At 33.2% G+C, this 19,299-nt stretch overlaps 4 protein-coding genes and 1 long non-coding RNA gene across 10 annotated transcripts; 1 reads left to right on the plus strand and 4 right to left on the minus strand.

The window, feature by feature from the left end:
- Positions 1-4,530: 4,530 nt before the first annotated feature.
- Positions 4,531-6,692, minus strand: LOC117242168. The gene is made up of 9 exons (XR_004495193.1): positions 6,466-6,692; positions 6,241-6,284; positions 6,016-6,059; positions 5,791-5,834; positions 5,566-5,609; positions 5,341-5,384; positions 5,116-5,159; positions 4,874-4,923; positions 4,531-4,676 (listed from the first exon to the last, which is right to left on the minus strand). It is a non-coding gene; the product is annotated as an uncharacterized LOC117242168 (long non-coding RNA).
- Positions 6,693-7,248: 556 nt separating this feature from the next.
- LOC117242167 (60S ribosomal protein L28) lies at positions 7,249-8,240 on the minus strand. 2 transcript variants are annotated; one of them, XM_033508626.1, is made up of 4 exons: positions 8,150-8,240; positions 7,799-7,895; positions 7,454-7,696; positions 7,249-7,375 (listed from the first exon to the last, which is right to left on the minus strand). In XM_033508626.1, the coding sequence occupies exons 2-4, from the start codon at positions 7,883-7,885 to the stop codon at positions 7,289-7,291; spliced, it is 417 nt and encodes a 138-aa protein (XP_033364517.1). In that variant the 5' UTR covers positions 7,886-7,895; positions 8,150-8,240; the 3' UTR covers positions 7,249-7,288. The 2 variants fall into 2 exon arrangements, with proteins under 2 accessions (XP_033364517.1, XP_033364516.1); XM_033508625.1 differs by having other exon boundaries at positions 8,082-8,217.
- A 111-nt stretch (positions 8,241-8,351) lies between these two features.
- Positions 8,352-9,704, minus strand: LOC117242165 (S-adenosylmethionine sensor upstream of mTORC1). The gene is made up of 2 exons (XM_033508621.1): positions 9,483-9,704; positions 8,352-9,390 (listed from the first exon to the last, which is right to left on the minus strand). Exons 1-2 carry the CDS (start codon positions 9,612-9,614, stop codon positions 8,458-8,460), a joined length of 1,065 nt encoding a protein of 354 aa, XP_033364512.1. The 5' UTR covers positions 9,615-9,704; the 3' UTR covers positions 8,352-8,457.
- Positions 9,275-11,169, plus strand: LOC117242166 (ubiquitin-conjugating enzyme E2 G2). Of its 3 annotated transcripts, none has more exons than XM_033508624.1 (4): positions 9,275-9,408; positions 10,002-10,083; positions 10,261-10,379; positions 10,466-11,169. In XM_033508624.1, exons 3-4 carry the CDS (start codon positions 10,346-10,348, stop codon positions 10,723-10,725), a joined length of 294 nt encoding a protein of 97 aa, XP_033364515.1. In that variant the 5' UTR covers positions 9,275-9,408; positions 10,002-10,083; positions 10,261-10,345; the 3' UTR covers positions 10,726-11,169. The 3 variants fall into 3 exon arrangements, with proteins under 3 accessions (XP_033364515.1, XP_033364513.1, XP_033364514.1); XM_033508622.1 differs by lacking the exon at positions 9,275-9,408 and adding an exon at positions 9,732-9,876; XM_033508623.1 differs by lacking the exon at positions 9,275-9,408 and adding an exon at positions 9,907-9,925.
- A 632-nt stretch (positions 11,170-11,801) lies between these two features.
- Positions 11,802-19,091, minus strand: LOC117242164 (putative uncharacterized protein DDB_G0277255). Of its 3 annotated transcripts, none has more exons than XM_033508620.1 (6): positions 18,949-19,091; positions 18,063-18,159; positions 17,752-17,942; positions 15,840-17,645; positions 15,577-15,745; positions 11,802-15,486 (listed from the first exon to the last, which is right to left on the minus strand). In XM_033508620.1, exons 3-6 carry the CDS (start codon positions 17,866-17,868, stop codon positions 15,092-15,094), a joined length of 2,487 nt encoding a protein of 828 aa, XP_033364511.1. In that variant the 5' UTR covers positions 17,869-17,942; positions 18,063-18,159; positions 18,949-19,091; the 3' UTR covers positions 11,802-15,091. The 3 variants fall into 3 exon arrangements, with proteins under 3 accessions (XP_033364511.1, XP_033364508.1, XP_033364509.1); XM_033508617.1 differs by having other exon boundaries at positions 18,807-19,089; XM_033508618.1 differs by having other exon boundaries at positions 18,602-19,089.
- Positions 19,092-19,299: the final 208 nt, after the last annotated feature.

The raw sequence follows: 19,299 nt of genomic DNA on the forward strand, positions 1-19,299 counted from the left end.
GCGCTTCCTAATAAAAATGAAACGAAGAAAACTGGCGAAATAATATCGATACGGATTTGCGCGTGACGTATAAGCTAGGGATAAACGTCTCGTCCGATGTTTACGGTGAACGTTCGATTTTACTTTATTTTTCGCCGGTACATCGAACGTCAACGTCGTTCGATGTAGCGTTTAGCGAAGTAACGGCGCCCTTTTTCTCGCGCACGTTCCCTAATGCAGTGTCAATATTTTATCAATCTCCATCGATATTTTCGCGTATTCCGCTCGGTGATATCGAACGCTTTATACGTACAGGCCCAGTCCCATCGATACACATCCCGTAGCGCCTTTCGAAATCGCAAGGTCGACCATGTATATGAAATTTTCTATTTCTCAACAGTCTACGTATCTGTTCTTCTCTCTCGATCGTATTTACATCGCCTTGTTATTCGCATCGCGTATTATCGATACCGCTCGGAGTAAATTACTCGAATCTAATTTCTCGACAAATACGCGTATCGCTGTAAGCTTTAAACTATCTGTTCGTAGTAAAGTTGAGAGCGCGCTGCAGCAAAGTAGGCACACGGATTTATTATTGTAATATTTAGTCGGTTGATAAAGCCAACCGCTAGTTCTCGCCTAATACGCACACTGCGCCAATAATAATAGCGTAATAGCGCGATTAGAGAGATTAGTGAAATGCTCGATTAATCATAAACGATCGATCAGCGTTTGCCCCGTGAACGTCGTTGTATTTCTATCAAATTACGGATAATAATTCTGGCCGATCGGTCCATAAATCTGCGAGCGTTTGCTCGTCGCAAACGTTTGGGAATCACCGCAAGATTCGATAGCTCGTAAATCATATTTTTTTACTCTTACCCTCTGTTAACATGCCAGCGATATAGTAAACATTCGAATTACTCGGAAACGATCTCGCTTTTCGATCGATCTAGATTTTTCCCGCTAGAAAAATAACGCATAAATTCGAGGAAATTGCGTCATCGAATAAAACGCAATCACGCGATATTTTAATAACTTGTTTGCATTAATAAGCAGCGTTTTATATCGTGCATAAATATCGGCCCAATAAAAATCAGGCGACTGTAAACACATAATTCACGGAATCTCGATACACCGTATAACGAGATAATCGATCACGTTCGAAATTCGTTTAGGAGTTTTACGGCGATCGTTGTTTTTCATCCTGATAATCGCGGTAAGCTTTCGAACTAGCCAATTGGTAGATTTATACGAATTTCTAGCGGCGCTTTTAAATAAAATCCTCGTACTCGACGTTTTAACATAGCGAATTTCCGAAGCTCGTTTCCAAGCGAAACCGGTCCAACGGTGCATCGAATGTCAAGGCTGTAAGTTGAAAACGTTTAAAGTTCGAAGCGGGTATTTTGAAATCGCAAAGAATTAAGGATGCGTTTAAGCGCGCGAGAACGATAAACAGTGGGAAATCGAGCCACGTAGCTGGAAAACTTTCTAATGGCCTAACGAACTTGCACACCTCCGGCCGTCGATCGTTTAATATTTGCAGAAAGTTTTCGGTCTCGCGGCATCGGGACACCGCACGGTACGAACATCTAGCATAATGCTACTTACAGCAGAACTCTTATCTTTAACTTAGAATTCCTTGGTAAATTGCATTCCGCCAAACGTATAACGTACAACGTGCATAACGCGAGCCTAGAACCTTGAAAATATGTATAATTTCCCCAGTTGCTGTCGATTATCTTAAAGATTATCTCCTTCGAATTCGTAACGACGAGCATTAAACGCGCCGATTCAAAGGTTTTTTAGTCTTCGCTTGCCGCAATTACCTTGATCTTTTACGCGTTAATACAAGATACTAAAACAAATGATCAAAGGAGAAGAAAATCGATGGGAATAAGGCGAATGGCGTTGATAACTCGAGGCAACTTCTTTTTAGGATATTTCGCGTGGCTCGCGTAGCGGTATTACCGCGGTGTGGCCGCGCGAACGTACGTACGATCGACGATTTTTGTCCCCCCACGTCATAGGGAACCGCTCGACAAGCGCAACGTCCAAGAGAAGAAGACGAGCGGCCATAGCGAGAGAAGCCTGAGACCGTGGAATATATAATGTTTTAATTTCGCGGAAAATCTGATGATGTAATTTCAGGAGTAGGGCGACGCCCAGCAATTGTTTCAACCGGCTTTCACTCTTGCATTATTCATGATTCTTTTCTTTTTTCCTCGTCTACCAGAACACCGCCTAACCTCTCCATCCTTTTCTCCCTTTTTTCCCCCCATTCCTTCTTCCTTCCTCTGATTCTTGTCCCCTTCCCAATTCTCCCTCTCAGTTTTCGTCACCACTCCACCTACTTACGTCCTCGTCCGTCCTCCTCTCTCGTCCCTTCTTCCCATTTCTCCTCCCCTCGCGCTTCTTTTCTTTTTTTCTCTCTCTTTTTCCATCGCTATGTCTCTCCGTCGTTCTCTCTCCCTGGCTCCTCTTTTCGTCATCTCGCCGTTCCATCCTCTTTTCGCACGCCGACCTGCCATCCGTCCGTCCTCGTCGTTCTCACAGTCCGGATACTCTTTGGCTATAGGGTAGAAGGTTGGAAGTGCTCGTGGCAGGCAGGCAGCAGTGTCTGCCCCACCGTGAAACCTTCTGTCATTGCAGCCTTATTTTCTTTCTTTTGCGGCCGAGAGCAGCTTCAAGGCACGGGAGAAAAGACGGTTAAGAAAATCGATCGAGGCTCACGCGCGCTCCTCGCCGGAAAAACGATAGAGTTCGTTCCTCGAATTATGAAAAGTGGTGTCTCGTTAAACTCTCCTCAGGGGCGAAAGGAGGAAAAAAACGCGAGACGCTTCTCTTCCAACTTTTCAGCCTTGCCACTACGTGATCCCATAGCTGAATCTGCCTATTACGGGATCGAAGGATAATAGAAATGATCCTGAGGTACGCCTAACGCGCCGAAAATACAGTTCCATCGATCCAACGCTCGAACGTTCCTGTACAAAGACCTTCGAAAGTTTAAAAGATGGCACTACTCGGTGTCATCGATACTATTTTGTTACGAGTTTCGAACGTCGCTCTTGAAATCCTTACGTCGAATATTAAATTCCTTCGCGGGCTACGACACATTCCCTCGAAACGTGTCAACGAAAGCAGAGTTTCCTTATCGAGCATGGTTGAAGGAATCGCGAACGAATCCGATTAACGACGAGAACGTAGCAGCGATTCTTTTTAATAAAACACGAACGCTAGTACGTGAGTACAAACTCGGAAAACTATTTTCTTTGCGAAAGGTTTCGAACAAAGAGCCGCCGTTTCGCTCGTGACCAACATTAATAAAATGCTAATACCACGATGTGATATTAAGCCGATATCGAATAAGTATTAAACATGCAGCCACCGCCGGTTGACGAAATTGAAATTCTTCGCGCAAATATCCCAGCCTTTTGTGAAAATTATACGACTGTTGGGAAAGAAGGACATCGCATCGATACTTGCCATCGGAACTCTTTTATCTTCGATCCAACGGTAACGAAACGCTTTATATTTTGCCAATATGAGAAAAAAGAACTCTGAAACTTCTAGTTATTATTTAAGCTGAATCGCTTCCGAGTCAGTTACCGAAATTAGTTATCGCTGTCCATACTTGTAAGAAATACGATTGCCAACAAGTACCAGCTTCGATTGATCTTTCTTAATCGAAATCGGACAGATCTTTTGCGTAGTCGGTATCGGTATCATTTTTCAAAAGCTACCTACTATTCCTTGGCAAACGATACTAAAATAAGAACTACCGTTACGTTTCAGTCGTTCGTTGATCAAATCAGCATTTAATCTGTTTAAATCAAACGTAGTAACTTACCTCGAACCTTCCATAAATCTGATCAAACAGTTCAAGACAAATCAATTGTTAGCTTTACTTCGAAATTTAATATTGCTCAGTTCCATATCGTACGTTATATTTAGCATATCGGGTAAAATTTAAATACGATTTTTATGTAATTTATCTACTTCGATTCTTTATGGAATTTCAAATGTGTCCAGTAATAAAAGACGCAAGAGTTTTGTAGTAAAAATAAGGGACAAAAATGAACTATCAATGACCTCGTGCATTATAATCTTGTTAACCTCGTCGGTACGAGAATCGACTGCCGCCGAATATATCCTCCTGAATATATATATGCTCACGGTCGAGCGTCGACTAAAATCGGCAATCGTAAAAACAGTACATACACACTGTCGTCTTTAATCGACTGTTTATGTCCTTCTGCTTCGCCTTTCTGCAAACTTCGTCATAACTGTCTTTCGACTAATGTGCAATTTCCCAATTTAAATAGTTATTGGATTTCGCTTAATTTAGATAAATGTCACGATTAGTGTCAAACGACACTGCGCGGCAGACGAGCGTCGTACCGAAGAAGTTGATGGCCGTCGTATCGTATCGCGATCTCTCTAAATGTATAATTCTGAAGAAGAAACCATATCGCTTTCAATAAATTGCTGCGACAAATGTTGATACAACTACGTGTAACGATTCTAAAAGAGGAAAAAGTAAAAAGAAAGCCGTATTTATCATCCATGTTTTTATTAGCATATGTAAAATAAACATATATCGAATTGCTATAACGTACTACTATATTATTATGCTATTCTTTTTCGTATTCTCAGTTTAGTCCAAAAGTATCCGTCGTCCTCCTACGATCATTAACCTGCACAAAATATAAAAAATACATATACTTCTGTTTCTTTTATATAAGTACAATAATTAAGTCAAATACGCTATGTTCAGAAGTAGCAAATTCAAAATCATGGCTCTCATAGATCTTGGTGATCGAATCATCACGACGGCATAGACATGTAAGGCGAAAATCATTTAATTTTGGACATCGATAAGTAAATTTCTCACCTCTCTTGCGAAGCGTTAACCTTTAAGCATCATTCTTAGATCCCAATCGTCTATACAAAAAAAAAAACAACACAAACTATATTAACTGTACTTCTTGTTTCCTATCAATTACTTTTTCGTACGAATTAATCAGTTTAGCAAATACTGTGACTAATCATGGCATTCATAGATCTTGGTGGTTCAGGATCTCATCATTTGTAGTTTAATAATAGATAATCTAATTAATAAAACATTATACTTACATTTTACTATAATTGCCTTCCGCAAGCGTTGTTTGTCTATGAACCTGAAATGATTTATATTTAATAATAATAATGTTCTTATCTTTGTAAAGTAATATTGTCATTTATACGATTCAGTTAGCAAATACTGTGACTAATCATGGCATTCATAGATCTTGGTGGTTCGGGATCTCATCATTTGTAGTTTAATAATAGATAATCTGATTAATAAAACATAATGCTTACATTTTACTATAATTGTCTTCCGCAAGCGTTGTTAGTCTATGAACCTGAAATGATTTATATTTAACAATAATAATGTTCTTATCTTTGTAAAGTAATATTGTCATTTCTACGATTCAGTTAGCAAATACTGTGACTAATCATGGCATTCATAGATCTTGGTGGTTCGAGATCTCATCATATATAGTTTAATAATAGATAATCTGATTAATAAAACATTATACTTACATTTTACTATAATTGTCTTCCGCAAGCGTTGTTAGTCTATGAACCTGAAATGATTTATATTTAACAATAATAATGTTCTTATCTTTGTAAAGTAATATTGTCATTTATACGATTCAGTTAGCAAATACTGTGACTAATCATGGCATTCATAGATCTTGGTGGTTCAGGATCTCATCATTTGTAGTTTAATAATAGATAATCTAATTAATAAAACATTATACTTACATTTTACTATAATTGCCTTCCGCAAGCGTTGTTTGTCTATGAACCTGAAATGATTTATATTTAATAATAATAATGTTCTTATCTTTGTAAAGTAATATTGTCATTTATACGATTCAGTTAGCAAATACTGTGACTAATCATGGCATTCATAGATCTTGGTGGTTCGGGATCTCATCATTTGTAGTTTAATAATAGATAATCTGATTAATAAAACATAATGCTTACATTTTACTATAATTGTCTTCCGCAAGCGTTGTTAGTCTATGAACCTGAAATGATTTATATTTAACAATAATAATGTTCTTATCTTTGTAAAGTAATATTGTCATTTCTACGATTCAGTTAGCAAATACTGTGACTAATCATGGCATTCATAGATCTTGGTGGTTCGAGATCTCATCATATATAGTTTAATAATAGATAATCTGATTAATAAAACATTATACTTACATTTTACTATAATTGTCTTCCGCAAGCGTTGTTAGTCTATGAACCTGAAATGATTTATATTTAACAATAATAATGTTCTTATCTTTGTAAAGTAATATTGTCATTTATACGATTCAGTTAGCAAATACTGTGACTAATCATGGCATTCATAGATCTTGGTGGTTCGAGATCTCATCATTTATAGTTTAATAAGAGATAATCTAATTAATAAAACATTATACTTACATTTTACTATAATTGCCTTCCGCAAGCGTTTTTAGTCTATGGACCTGAAATGATTTATGTTTAATAATAATAATGTTCTTATCTTTGTAAAGTAACATTGTCATTTATATATTTCAGTTAGCAAATACTATAACTAATCACGGCACTCGTAGATCTTGGTGGTTAAAAAGTTTCGTCGTAACATTACCTCACGGAGAAAACCAATTAACATAATATTAAAAAATTGTACTCGCTCGATTTAGACGCTGCGGAACAACCAAGTACATTTGCATTTAGACCTAGAAATATTGTTAATATTAATGATATTGCTATATTCAAGCTTACATATAAATAATATCCACGACATGTATTACAGATAGCAAATACAAAATTTAGCCATATCAATTTGCTGGTTAAAAGAAACATCGTCGTCAGAGCCAAAAAAAATCGATGCAACTCACCTAAGTAAAAATGCCTTCCTAATATCCTAGCAATATACTAATTCTGTAATTGAAATAAATAATATCAACTTAAACATATTTTCCAAACCGAATATCGGATTAGATAACTCACCTTTCACAATGTATGTACGATCTTTTACGCTTATCTATGTGCAATCTTTTTAATAGGAATTTTTAAATAAATATATTGAATATAACTGTAAAGAAGAAATACTACAATTAAAATTAAAGTATCTATGTTTCTCCCGATAAATGACTATTATCGTAGGCAACTAAATTAGTTACATCTTGGTGAAATAATTAATAAGTTAATAAATCTTCTTCACAGTATATGTCATGTCTGTAAATTTACATTAAAATGTATATTTATTAATGTACACAAATTAATCAGCCTTTTTGGTTGTACGGGTCTTCTTAGCAGGTAAAGGCTTCTGAGAACGTAACACAGCACTAGCGCGACGCAAGGCAGCCTGAAAATATTACGTGTATTAAAACTTCTTTTAAATAGGTTATACATATATTCTACTTCTTATTCCAAATTAATTTACCTTTGTAAGATCTACACGATACTTGTTCTTTGTAAGCAATCGCTTCAACTTATATAGAGAACGACGAGCTCCGGCTTTCATTGTACACCTAACCGTAGCTTTTGCAGGCTTGTTCATAGCTTTAGCTTTTTTATATACTACAGTAAATCCTTTTTTATCAGCCGTATCAACAACACCTACGCTTTTCCTATGAATCAAACCAGAATAACGGTAGCTACTCAAATTGTTCAAATTGTTTGGTTCCTGAAAGTTTATATCACACGTCAAACTATAAATTCTCATGAAAGTCATTAGCTGCGAAAAGAAAATCGTTCGATCATACAACAGTGTATATGTAATACAAACCGTAGAAAATGGTTTATTAATGTTACGTTTCTTCAAAAGGAATGCATTATTATTGCGAATAATCATCCAGTTTAAATGGGACGACATTTTGAACGATCTGAAAGAATTATATATATATTAAAATTTTGCATTAATCTTACTTATGTACATGCATAAATATGAAAATTGGCATCTGCATGATAACCTATACAGTGATCAAAGAAAATAAAGTATTTTCTATTCAATTTATTAAAAATTTGCTAAATTCTTCGGTTTCTTTTAACGAAATACTTGATCGATCTACCTTATTAGACGTTGCAGCTAATAAAAAATACGATATCCAAATATCATAAACGGTAAAAGTAATCTCACCACGTGTGCACCTAACGAACAGAAGTTAGAAAAGAACATTCAAAATGGCGTGTAAAATGAATAAGATGAATTCTAGGAAACTATATGAAAGTATGTCCCTATACGTAACCAGATATAACATAAAAAAAAATTACCATAAAATATTTCCGTCGCTAGAATTAACATGACACAATCTGAAAAAATAAAAATAAGATTCATCAAAACTAGTTAAAAATGTCAATATTTATTTTTTGCCGCAATTCTTTATCAGAGTTTTATCTATGTTTACAATTTTAAGAAATAAAAATTAACCGTTAATCTTGCTTGTGTTACATTTGCTCAAAAGGTAATTCATTGAACATAGTCATTACTTCATTCGTATCGTACTCTTGTTTATCTTGTTCTTTAATTTTGTTAGATACATCTCGGAAATCTTGCGGAATATAAATTGAAGTATCATCTAAAAATAAAGGATCATCCTGCGGTAGTACTTGCAAATTCGCCCACCTTGATGCAACATGTTTAAACACACATTTTCTGAATATTATGCAATGTATATGTTGCAATTTTTCGTATTTTATTCTCATAAATCCTAATTTACTCAGGACGTATCTCCATGATTTTATGATCTTGGCATTTGCATTAACATGTTTTGAATCAGGGCTTATGATAAAAAGTATACCACCTGGTTGCAATAAATCATAGGCTTTTTTACAACATAAATATCTTTGTTTTGGGCAGGGTAAATATTCCAAAAATAAAGAAAATACAACTACCTGAAAATAGTTTTCAGGCAATTGCAAAATTTCTTCTTTATCGTTTGAATATAATGTTTCTTGTCCGATTTGAACATTTAAAAAGTCACAACAAAAAACTTTATCTGGTATACCACTTAGATCTATTGCAGTTACTTCAAATATATCTAGAGCTTCAAATGGATTATAACAACTGCCTACATCCAATAATAATATCTTTTGAACTGACTTCTGAAGATCGTTATCGAAGTTTTCCAATATTTGATTTTCCTGACATTTAATATTTACAGTACAATTTATGGCAACTTCAGTTTTTGACAAATTTGTGTCTATTTTCAGTTTAATATCTTCTTCTCTCAAATCATATTTCTGTCTTCCTTCGTTTAAAAAATATTCTTCACATTGATATTTGATCCATTCTATTCTCGAATACGTTGAACTCTTGGTGTTTAAGTTATTTTCCATCCAGTGGATAGTTGCCAATTTTACCATACAAGAAGCATATTTCTAAAACACATACATAAGGTTATCTTGCAATATCTTACGTGCGAATACCACTATTATTTTATCTTAATATTTATAAAAAAAATTAAACAAACCTGCAAAATGTCTTTACGACATATGTGTCGTTTCCATGCAATCTCAGGACCGTAATCCTGAGCTTCTTGTCGCAACGTGGCATGTGTATTTTTTATAATATCTGCTAAATATTTATGTTCTTCTGTCGCCATTTAAAACATTACATTGTCATTGTTCCAGTTTAAGAACAATATAAGATATAAAACGATTAATTGTTTCTTTAATTACGTATAAATGCGTCAATGATTCTCTCTCTCTCTCTCTCTCTCTCTTTCTCTCTCTGTCTGTCTGTTACTTTAACCAGTTTTAACCTAATATTCAATTTTTGACGTTTCATTAAATCGCCGTTATTAACCCCTATGACAAAAACAATGGCGGGTTCTGCACTGAGACGATTGATGGCAGAGTACAAACGTGAGAATCAAATTTAATTTCTTGCAGTTGACACTACACTAAAGAAATCGTATAAAACTTTTCCTTTTGCTATTTTTTCTATTTGATTTTAAACGATAATGTAACAAGTACTGCATAACTTGCAGAGTTAACCTTAAATCCACCTGAAGGTATTATCGCTGGTCCAATAAATGAAGAAAATTTTTTCGAATGGGAAGCCTTAATCACGTACGTATTTAAGCAATAAAAATTTGTTTTTTTTTATTTATAAAAATCTTTTCTTCACCCGCAAAAATTCGTTTTTATGCATGACGTGTTTATAATAAAATGTCTGCCCCATATTTCCATCTTCTTTTGAATTTTACAAGTTGAACGTCAACATGCGTCATGCATGCATGTTTACAGTGGACCAGAAGGAACATGCTTTGAAGGTGGTGTTTTTCCAGCAAAACTTATATTTCCACCAGATTACCCACTAAGTCCGCCAAAGATGCAATTCACTTGTGAAATGTTCCATCCAAATAGTAAGATTTTTTTTACTGAAATATCAAATTACTATGTTGATTCGTCATGAATCCCCAAAAATTAACAAGAATTTACCTTTCTTTAGTTTATGTAGATGGTAGAGTATGTATAAGTATATTACATGCACCCGGTGACGATCCTATGGGCTATGAAAGCAGTGCAGAAAGGTGGAGTCCGGTTCAAAGTGTAGAAAAGATATTGTTAAGTGTGGTAAGTATGTTAGCAGAGCCAAATGATGAAAGTGGAGCAAATGTTGATGCAGCTAAAATGTGGAGAGAAGATCGCGCAGAATTTGAAAAAATCGCCCAAAAGCTAGTTAGAAAAACACTTGGTATTCCACCTTAAATTAAGATGTTTAATACTTTATTGGAAACAAAATTGTAATTAAAATATCATACGATCCAGTGTAAAATACATATTATGTTTGAATTAAAATTTTATTGGAATGTGATATGTACTTACAAACATGTTTTACGGTCATGTGTAATAGTGGTAAAAGTATTGAATTAAAAACGAATTAACAACTCAGGATATTGGTCTTAAAAAATGTATTTTATTTTCAACATTGCCGTACAAACATGGGTAATCAAATACATATGCATTTGTTTACACTTAGAGTACCTTTGACTGAATTAGTTAATGAAATAATGAACAAAATTTTTTCTTGTGCTCAAAGATATGGGAAATCTGAGTTGTGCAAATGAATTACAAATTACGTATAATTAAACTATGTAAATAATGAATGTATTACAATTACGAACATAGTACTAAGTATTCATTAGTAAACAATTCTCTGTTAAATCATTTTATTGCGATATTGAAAAATATTTACAAAAAGAAGCTGAAATAACATTTTGGATGAGTACATTATAGATATTTGTGGAGTGTAACGAAATTTGTACATTCAAAACTTATAGTAAAATTAATGTTACCATTACAAAATTATAGAAACTTAATTGTAGATGAAAAAGGCTTATAAAAGTAGGATATTTTTTTGAATTTAAACTTAAAGTTCTTTTATCATAAAAGCAAACGAAGATTGTCCTTTTTTTTCTTTCTTTTTCTTTCTCTTTTTTTTTTTCTTTTTTGTAGTGTAATACATCTGTTAATGTGTCAATAAGTCATGCACACTTCTGTTGTGCATGTTGGAAAGCATACCTCATATTACTTTAAATATTTACAAAATTGAAAGATTTGTGATAGGTTTCTGATTATCATGCATCCTTCACTCTAATAGCCATCGAACTTGGTGATAAATTATATTAGACTAGAATAAATAAATTGAAGAATATAAAATCATAATTTAAGAAAGAATAATTATTAAAATAACAACAAAGAACTTACATAGTTTTAGCGCTCCCTTCTATTGAAAATATGTTTGGATTATATCTTTGAAAAAGATAAAAAAATAAATACAAATATTTGGAAGTAAATTGATATTTATTAGTAAACAATACTGAACTCCAACTTAAGACGCAATGTTTATGACTAGCACTTGTCAATTATTTATAATAAACAATAATAAAAAATTGTATATATCGGAACATTATAATCAAAGTACGACATCGCGTGTCTCAGAAATATAACTCGTACAAGTAACCTTTAACTTTTCTACTTTTGTTATGGTACCCTTTGCATACATTTACGTATTTTTATACAATTCTGCAAAACCGAATATACATATACAAATATATGTATATATAGTGGGCTAAAATAGCGTTCTAGAACAATACATAAATAACGTGTATTTTAACACAATATCTTAATTGATAAATTAATGTTATACTTTGAATACAATTATAAACTTTGGCATATAAGAAATAAATTATTGTTCTATGCCAAGTGCATTTCCCTTCTTTTTTATAAAAGATTTGTTATAATAATTTTCTAATTAAATATTAAATTGAACCATACATTTTCGTAATCAGATTTAAAGATTTTCTATTTAAAAGGATACTCCTTCAAGAATATTTTAATACCATGAAAGAACACTTTGTCTTGAAAATGTACGGTCAATTGCAAACTTTTACATTAACGATAATATCACATTTTGGTATCAAAAATGTAGAATTAAATTTGTTACTTTCTACATATCCTCATTGGAGAGACATTATAAAAATACGAAGCTGTTATTCAATGCCACGCTTACTTATATATAATCACATAAAAGAAATATCTTTTGAACATATATTATATCGTCCAATAGCACTTGGCATAGAATTTTCGTATTTTTTTTTTTTTTTTTTTTCAATATTGATGTTAATAGTAGTGAAACATAATCGAATAAAGTATTGATATTTTTCAATAATGCTAATTTCTTCACAAGAATACGTATGTGCAACTTATATTAATGTAAAATACATTTGTTATAAAATGGTACTAATTCTGCTCTATATACCTGCCACTGCGGCTGAGGTATCATGGTGCCTTTAACCATTAATTATACGCACATGCTTCACATATGTTTAGATTTATCCTTAGACATAGTCTTGTCAGACAATCTGGTAATAGTAATTATATTGCAAAATCTACCACGTGAATATTGAGTATAAAATTTGTTTATTTAGTACTGCAAAGTTCACGAAAGTGCAACAAAAACTTCTGAGCAATATGTATGTATATGTGGCCCTTGCTATTCCATGATTGATGAAGCTGCACAGGAAAAGCAATTTAAAGATAAAATAAAACAAAGATTCGTTAATAAATTTTTCTAGTAACAGTTAGTACATATTTTGTATAAAAACTTTCTCCTTTCTTGAAAAATCTATCTTTATATCAATGCTTCATAGCGAGCTCTGTATAACATTACACAATACAAAATTTATCAAAGTAATGTCTCTGTTTCTGAAGATGAGTTTATACATCTCTTCAGAGGTAAGGGACAAAAATAAAAATATGTATCATTACAATTTACTAAATCTTATCTGAAGCTCCTTTCTACTTTTCGATTTGGTTAGTCGAAATTGTAAATTGAAAACTTTTCACTTGACTTATATAAATTCTTAGTATTAAGCTACAATCTAAAATCTATATAATAATTGCAAATCAAATATAATTCGAGAATGTAAGTTTCGGGAACTTTATCCGAATTAAAAAAAAATCATTTACATAGGTAAAACTATCACTTACCAAAAATTAAATATATAATATAACTAAATTCGATCAAGTGCATTGCACGATGTAATCTTGCTAAGTTTATCTGAGCACAAGAATAAACAGTGACTTCGATTATCTTGATTCAACTGTATAATTTAAGGAATCAGAATTCTATAATTTATAATTTTATATAGCACCAGTCGCTAATCAGTTTTAACAAAGAAGCTCTTACCCTTTCAAGGTAAATATCATTAAACCTTATTTTAAAATTGGCTATAAAGAATGCAAACAAGTGTAATACATTTAAAAGATTGCACATCATATATTAATTATCCTTTATAGACTTAAAGAATCACAAAATATATATATATCTAATGTGCCAGATATTAATAAATTCCTGGCGATTTAATTATTCTATAAAATCAAGTAATGTACACAAAAATATTTACATTATAAAGCAATCTAAAATAACATGTCCCATCCAAAGATTATTCTTGGAAATGATTATGATAATAATTTGCGGAAAAATACGATTGATGCTTGAATGAAAATATTTATACTATATTATGATTCCATTAATTCGTTGAATATTTTGTCTAAGTTAATCAGTCTGTGGCAGCTACTTCTAAACTTAAAACACGATATAACAACATGTTGAACTGATTAATATTGAGAATATTCTACAGTTGACAGATATAACTGATATTTATATATGCCAGATTATACCTTAATATAATGTGTTAGTCTACAGCATCTTTCCATAATTGCTTGCATGTGCATCATATTTAAAATTATTTATTGACTCTATATTGATCATTCAATAAAGTGGAACGTCAAATGTAGGACGTAGATTAACTATATTCATATTCTTTCTATTTACGTTAAAAAACGTATTTTAAACTTTTACAGAAAGTAATGAAATGCATAACTGAATAATCTCTGGCAAAAGCATAATTTATTAACTAAAAACCAATGAATAAAGAACATTATGATTTTAATGTCTATATGAACAGAGTAGTACGAGATATATGGCACGCAAGAAGGAGTTATTCGATCACCGTTTTGCATCATTATACATATATGAATATTATACATTCATTGCATCGTATGAACTCGTAAAGGTATTTTAAAATAAAAGACAGGAACTTATATTAAAACTGATAACATAGAATTTGTTGAGATTATTGTATAAGTGCTCTGGAAATCATTTTATGACAAAATGAGAAAATCATAAATTCAACATCTGATATCAATCTACTTGTGCATTTTTAATCGTGTCAATATGAATTCTGATTGAAAATTATCTTCGAAGTAATTTTACCTTTTGCTTTCCAATTCGTTTAGTACTTTTATGCGATTAACTATATTTTTCTATATACGAACTGCGTGGAACGGATTACCCTTCTTTTCAAACAGATATAAAAATTGTATATTTCAAATTTAATTTAACGTATAATATATGTAAAAATAGGTTATTCCCATATTTAATCGTAATATTCTTTAACAAAATCATATGGAACGAAATTGTGTGAAATCTTAAATCTTAAACCATACATACTAAACATTTGGCAAGTATTTCACAAAAATGAAGGACAAAAGATTATATATTTGTACCTCACGATAGGCCTTGTGGTGTGAAACAAATCTTCTCTAATTCACCAGTTGAAGAACTAACAGGAGATTCAGCTCTATCGTCCTGTTCAGCTAACTGTTCACTGTAGTAATGAGGCGTGCTCAGGTAATCAATGAGCCGCCGAGGCAGAGGTAGAGTGGGAATAAGATCCCTGCGTACCATCTTCAAAATAACAAATCTGCATGTATGCTGTAAACTTTGAACCTGTTTAAATCTTGACACTGGGTGAAGAAGTTGCACACGCATTGGACCTAACACTGGCCGTCGATGAAGAAAAAACAAATATCGTCCACTACGTGAATGTTCTACCGCATTCTCGATAAAGTCGACAATTGTATGAGACTTGAATTTTGTGCAACTTCCAAAGCTGAAATTACCTACATATACAATGCGCACACGACATTAAAATTGTATTAAAAAAATGACGGTGTATAGAAAAACTGTATCAATAAAAACATAAAACTTACCCTGATCGTGCTCAATTCTTACATGTCGCACACAGCTGTTAAGCCTAAATGATAAGGAAAAAATATAATGATCATCGCTACTGTCTCGTACAATGAATGATCCGTCTGGTTCATTCGACAGTATTTTCTCTGCAGCTTCACCAGATATTGGGCCCCAATACCATCCATACTATTATAAATAAAATTTAATAATTATAATATACCTTAATGCCCAACATAATATAATAACTTTAAAAAGGAAATAAAATGTATAAGTTACATACATCCTTTACTTTCTCAATACTAGCAGCAAAATCCATGCTGGTATCTTCTGCTGGTTCATCCTCGACTTTTGGCGCAGGTAGAGGCATTTGTGGTGGTATAGAAGTTGGACTTTCACACTTAGATACCATCGTTGTAAGCGCATCTTCCGCTTGTTCAACACATCCTACATGCCCATTGCTTTTCGGCAATGGCGGTAATGCACGCTTAAAAAAAGGTAGCTTTTGTACAGAGGAATCTACCTCTGAGGTAGTATTATTATTATTAGCATGTTGGTCAGAATCAACACCCTCTTCTTCTTCTACAATTTCACCCTGTACAATGCTATTTCTTTTCTCTACGAAATGGTCCGGAGAACCCAAACGCCTGAATCTAAAGATATTGCAAAGTGTTTGTTTCAAATTTAATGAGAAGTTTCGTTGGCTCTTCTTAATCTTTTCTCTTTCAGAATCGACCTTCTCTTTATGTGGCTCATCTTTCACCTTTTTATGTTTAATGCTAACAAACGAATTTTTTTTATGCTTCTTAACATTACCATTATGATTATTGTTATTATTATTATTATTATTATTATTGTTATTGTGAATCAGTCCATTGCTATTTTTGTTTGAAATCGGAGTATCCATCGCTGAATCTGTATGCGGGTTACTATATCTATTGTTATTATTTACACTAATACCTTTTGGCATTGCAAGGTGTACAGGTGTATGACTTATTGGAGCTTTATTATCGCGTTTAATTTTATTTTCACTAGAATCACTGGAGCTTGAGTATAGTGTTTGCAAATATTGACGCACTTCATGTAAAGTCATGTGAATTGGTTCACCAATATTATGCATGTGACCATTAGATGTTCGAGACGTATGTCGACCAGATGTGCCCGGAACGCTATGACGCTTTCCGTTCCCAGTTTCATTGCAGCATACATCGGATAATAGTCTCTGTGATTTTATGACGTGTGTAATAGCTCGAGGTTTTCCACAATAATGCCTTGCTTGCTGAATATGGGCTTCTAATTCACTCTGTGAACTAGCAGACACATTTCTTCTCCTTTTACGATGATGTCTATGACGTTTGGGCCTTTGCGGCGTTCTAAGATCATGCAAAGGTCTAACTACATCTATTGGTACAGTATAAATGTCAGAATCAAAGGGCACATTGTACATATCACTAATCTCACTGGTCGTTAAAACATCATGTGACATAGCAGAGGTGATAAAACTGCTGTCATCCACTTTATGACTCAGTCCTGAGGTATTTATTGAATTATGAGAACTGGACAAACGAGAAGAAGCTAAAGAACATCGTGAATTTGGACGATTCAAAGTGCTATATGGGGTAATTAAAGTGGTAGCTCCCTGACACGATGAAGGTGTCAACAAATCTGTTGCCCAAAGACGTTTTGGATTATATACACTACGAGTTACCACCGGTACATGATTTGTTGCAGGCGCTATTCTTCCTTCTGGCCATGATATTCTACAAGATATTATTAGCGCTTCTTCAATCATCGACTGTACTAAATTTTCGGCATAATCGTCTATTAGTTGTGGAACTTTTTGTCTCATTAATCGTGCATAGCTAAGGATCGGTGCAGATGAAGATTCAGAGTTAGGAGGAGAAGGGCTATCTTGAAATTCTGGTGGAGGTTTAATAGCTACATCGACCACTTCAACTTCTAGTTTTCCATCAGCATCAGTCCATCCTGGTCCTTTTTTCAATGTATTAAAATTTTCACCACACATACCATCTGAATAATCAAAAGAATCTTGCGATAAAGATTTACTTTCTATATCGCTTTCTTGCATCTAAAACAAAAGTAAATTATTCGCTCAACTTGAAAAGTATTACATACTTTTAATATGTACTTTACGTCTTGTACGAATATGAACATCATACTGCAATAAGCTATACCTCGATTGCAAGATGTGCTCGAACTGAATCGCTAGAAATGGACCCTCCAATTCCACTGCTACCAAGATCACTGAGAGGTCCAGTAGCGCTTAGTGAACATGACGGTGGAGAGTCCATCTCAATACTTTTAGTTTATTTGTTTGTTAAAGGATTTATAATAGCCAAAATTTTTGGAAGTTCCACATTGTCCCCTATAATATTATAGCAGAATTCAATATCACTATTAATATTTTAAATATTACTGGTTAATTGTATAAATCAACCTAATCGATGAATTAAATTTGGTTTCTCAGTTAAATTAGAATCCTTACCTGAAAATAGCAATTACAAGCAATACGCGAGTGTCTCGTGATCTTCATGTTTATATAAGTACTTGTACTTTTTATATGGTCCATTATGAATAAGAAACTGAAAGGATATTTAAAACAGATTTATGTTAGAGTAATTTAAATTTACATCTCCACGCAACAGTTACAAAAATCTTTCTTCCGTGATTCAAAAGAAATAATTATATTTATTTAATATACTTGTTTAATGTTATTACATTATTTAAAGAAAAAATCGAAAAATTTGACTTTTGAAAAAATGTATTTTACACGCAAACGCATGTAGCGCGCGCGCGCGCGCGCACGCATACACACTCACGTTTCATAAATTTTTAACATTTAACCTTCGATTATGTAAATCATATAAATTTTTCTTGAGCAAATTGAATAGTACGAGTGTACGTGAAACAGAAAGAATCCACGGAGAAACATATTCTTACGAAAAGCATTAGTACTGTCAAAAGATATATGACATAAAAAAACAATATGTCTTGATATCACTTGATAAAGAAATTTAGACCCACGTTAGCGTAGTACAGACTGAAATTGGGATATCCTTTGGTATGATTCATCTTTTAGCTGTCTATTGTGCAAAATATTCGAAATATCTTGATCAAGGTACATGCCGTACAATGAGCACTTTAATATCCCGGCAAGGTTGATGTTTGCATCGTAGATAGTAGTGGACTACGTTTGACGTTTCGAAAGTTAGAAGTGGATTTTACGTACTTATGCTAGGTTACTTGCAACTCGTTCGCATTCACGTAATATTTGTCAACGAAGCAAAGTATCAGAAAAACGTTCATCGTTGTCACATAACGTTCGTTCGACAGACAAATCAATATTTAAAAGACAAACGCAAGTCCTTCACGTTACAGTTTACTCCATGTCGGTTCCGTTCCCACATTCCGTCTGTCATGCTGAGGAAGACTTCTATTCGAGTACTTTCCGGGATCGACGATGCATTTCACAAAAGGAGGAACTGCAGCCACCAATGTGGTTGCACAATTCGAAATGGTTTTATGTACGTAGTTAGTCATACATTTTCAAATGGCCAACATTCACAAATAAAATATAATTTGTTTAATGCAAAACCATACTTATTTATACAATTTGTAAGAATAAGAATACAAAAACCTATTACTTTCTTTTACAATTATTTTAAAGTAAATTTAAAACAAATTTAAAGCGAACATTCTCTCAAACTAATAATTTTGGAGAC

This window comes from Bombus vosnesenskii, unplaced genomic scaffold, assembly GCF_011952255.1.
Source record: "Bombus vosnesenskii isolate JDL3184/JDL3185 unplaced genomic scaffold, Bvos_JDL3184-5_v1.1 scf7180000016263, whole genome shotgun sequence".
Lineage (NCBI taxonomy): Eukaryota > Metazoa > Arthropoda > Insecta > Hymenoptera > Apidae > Bombus > Bombus vosnesenskii.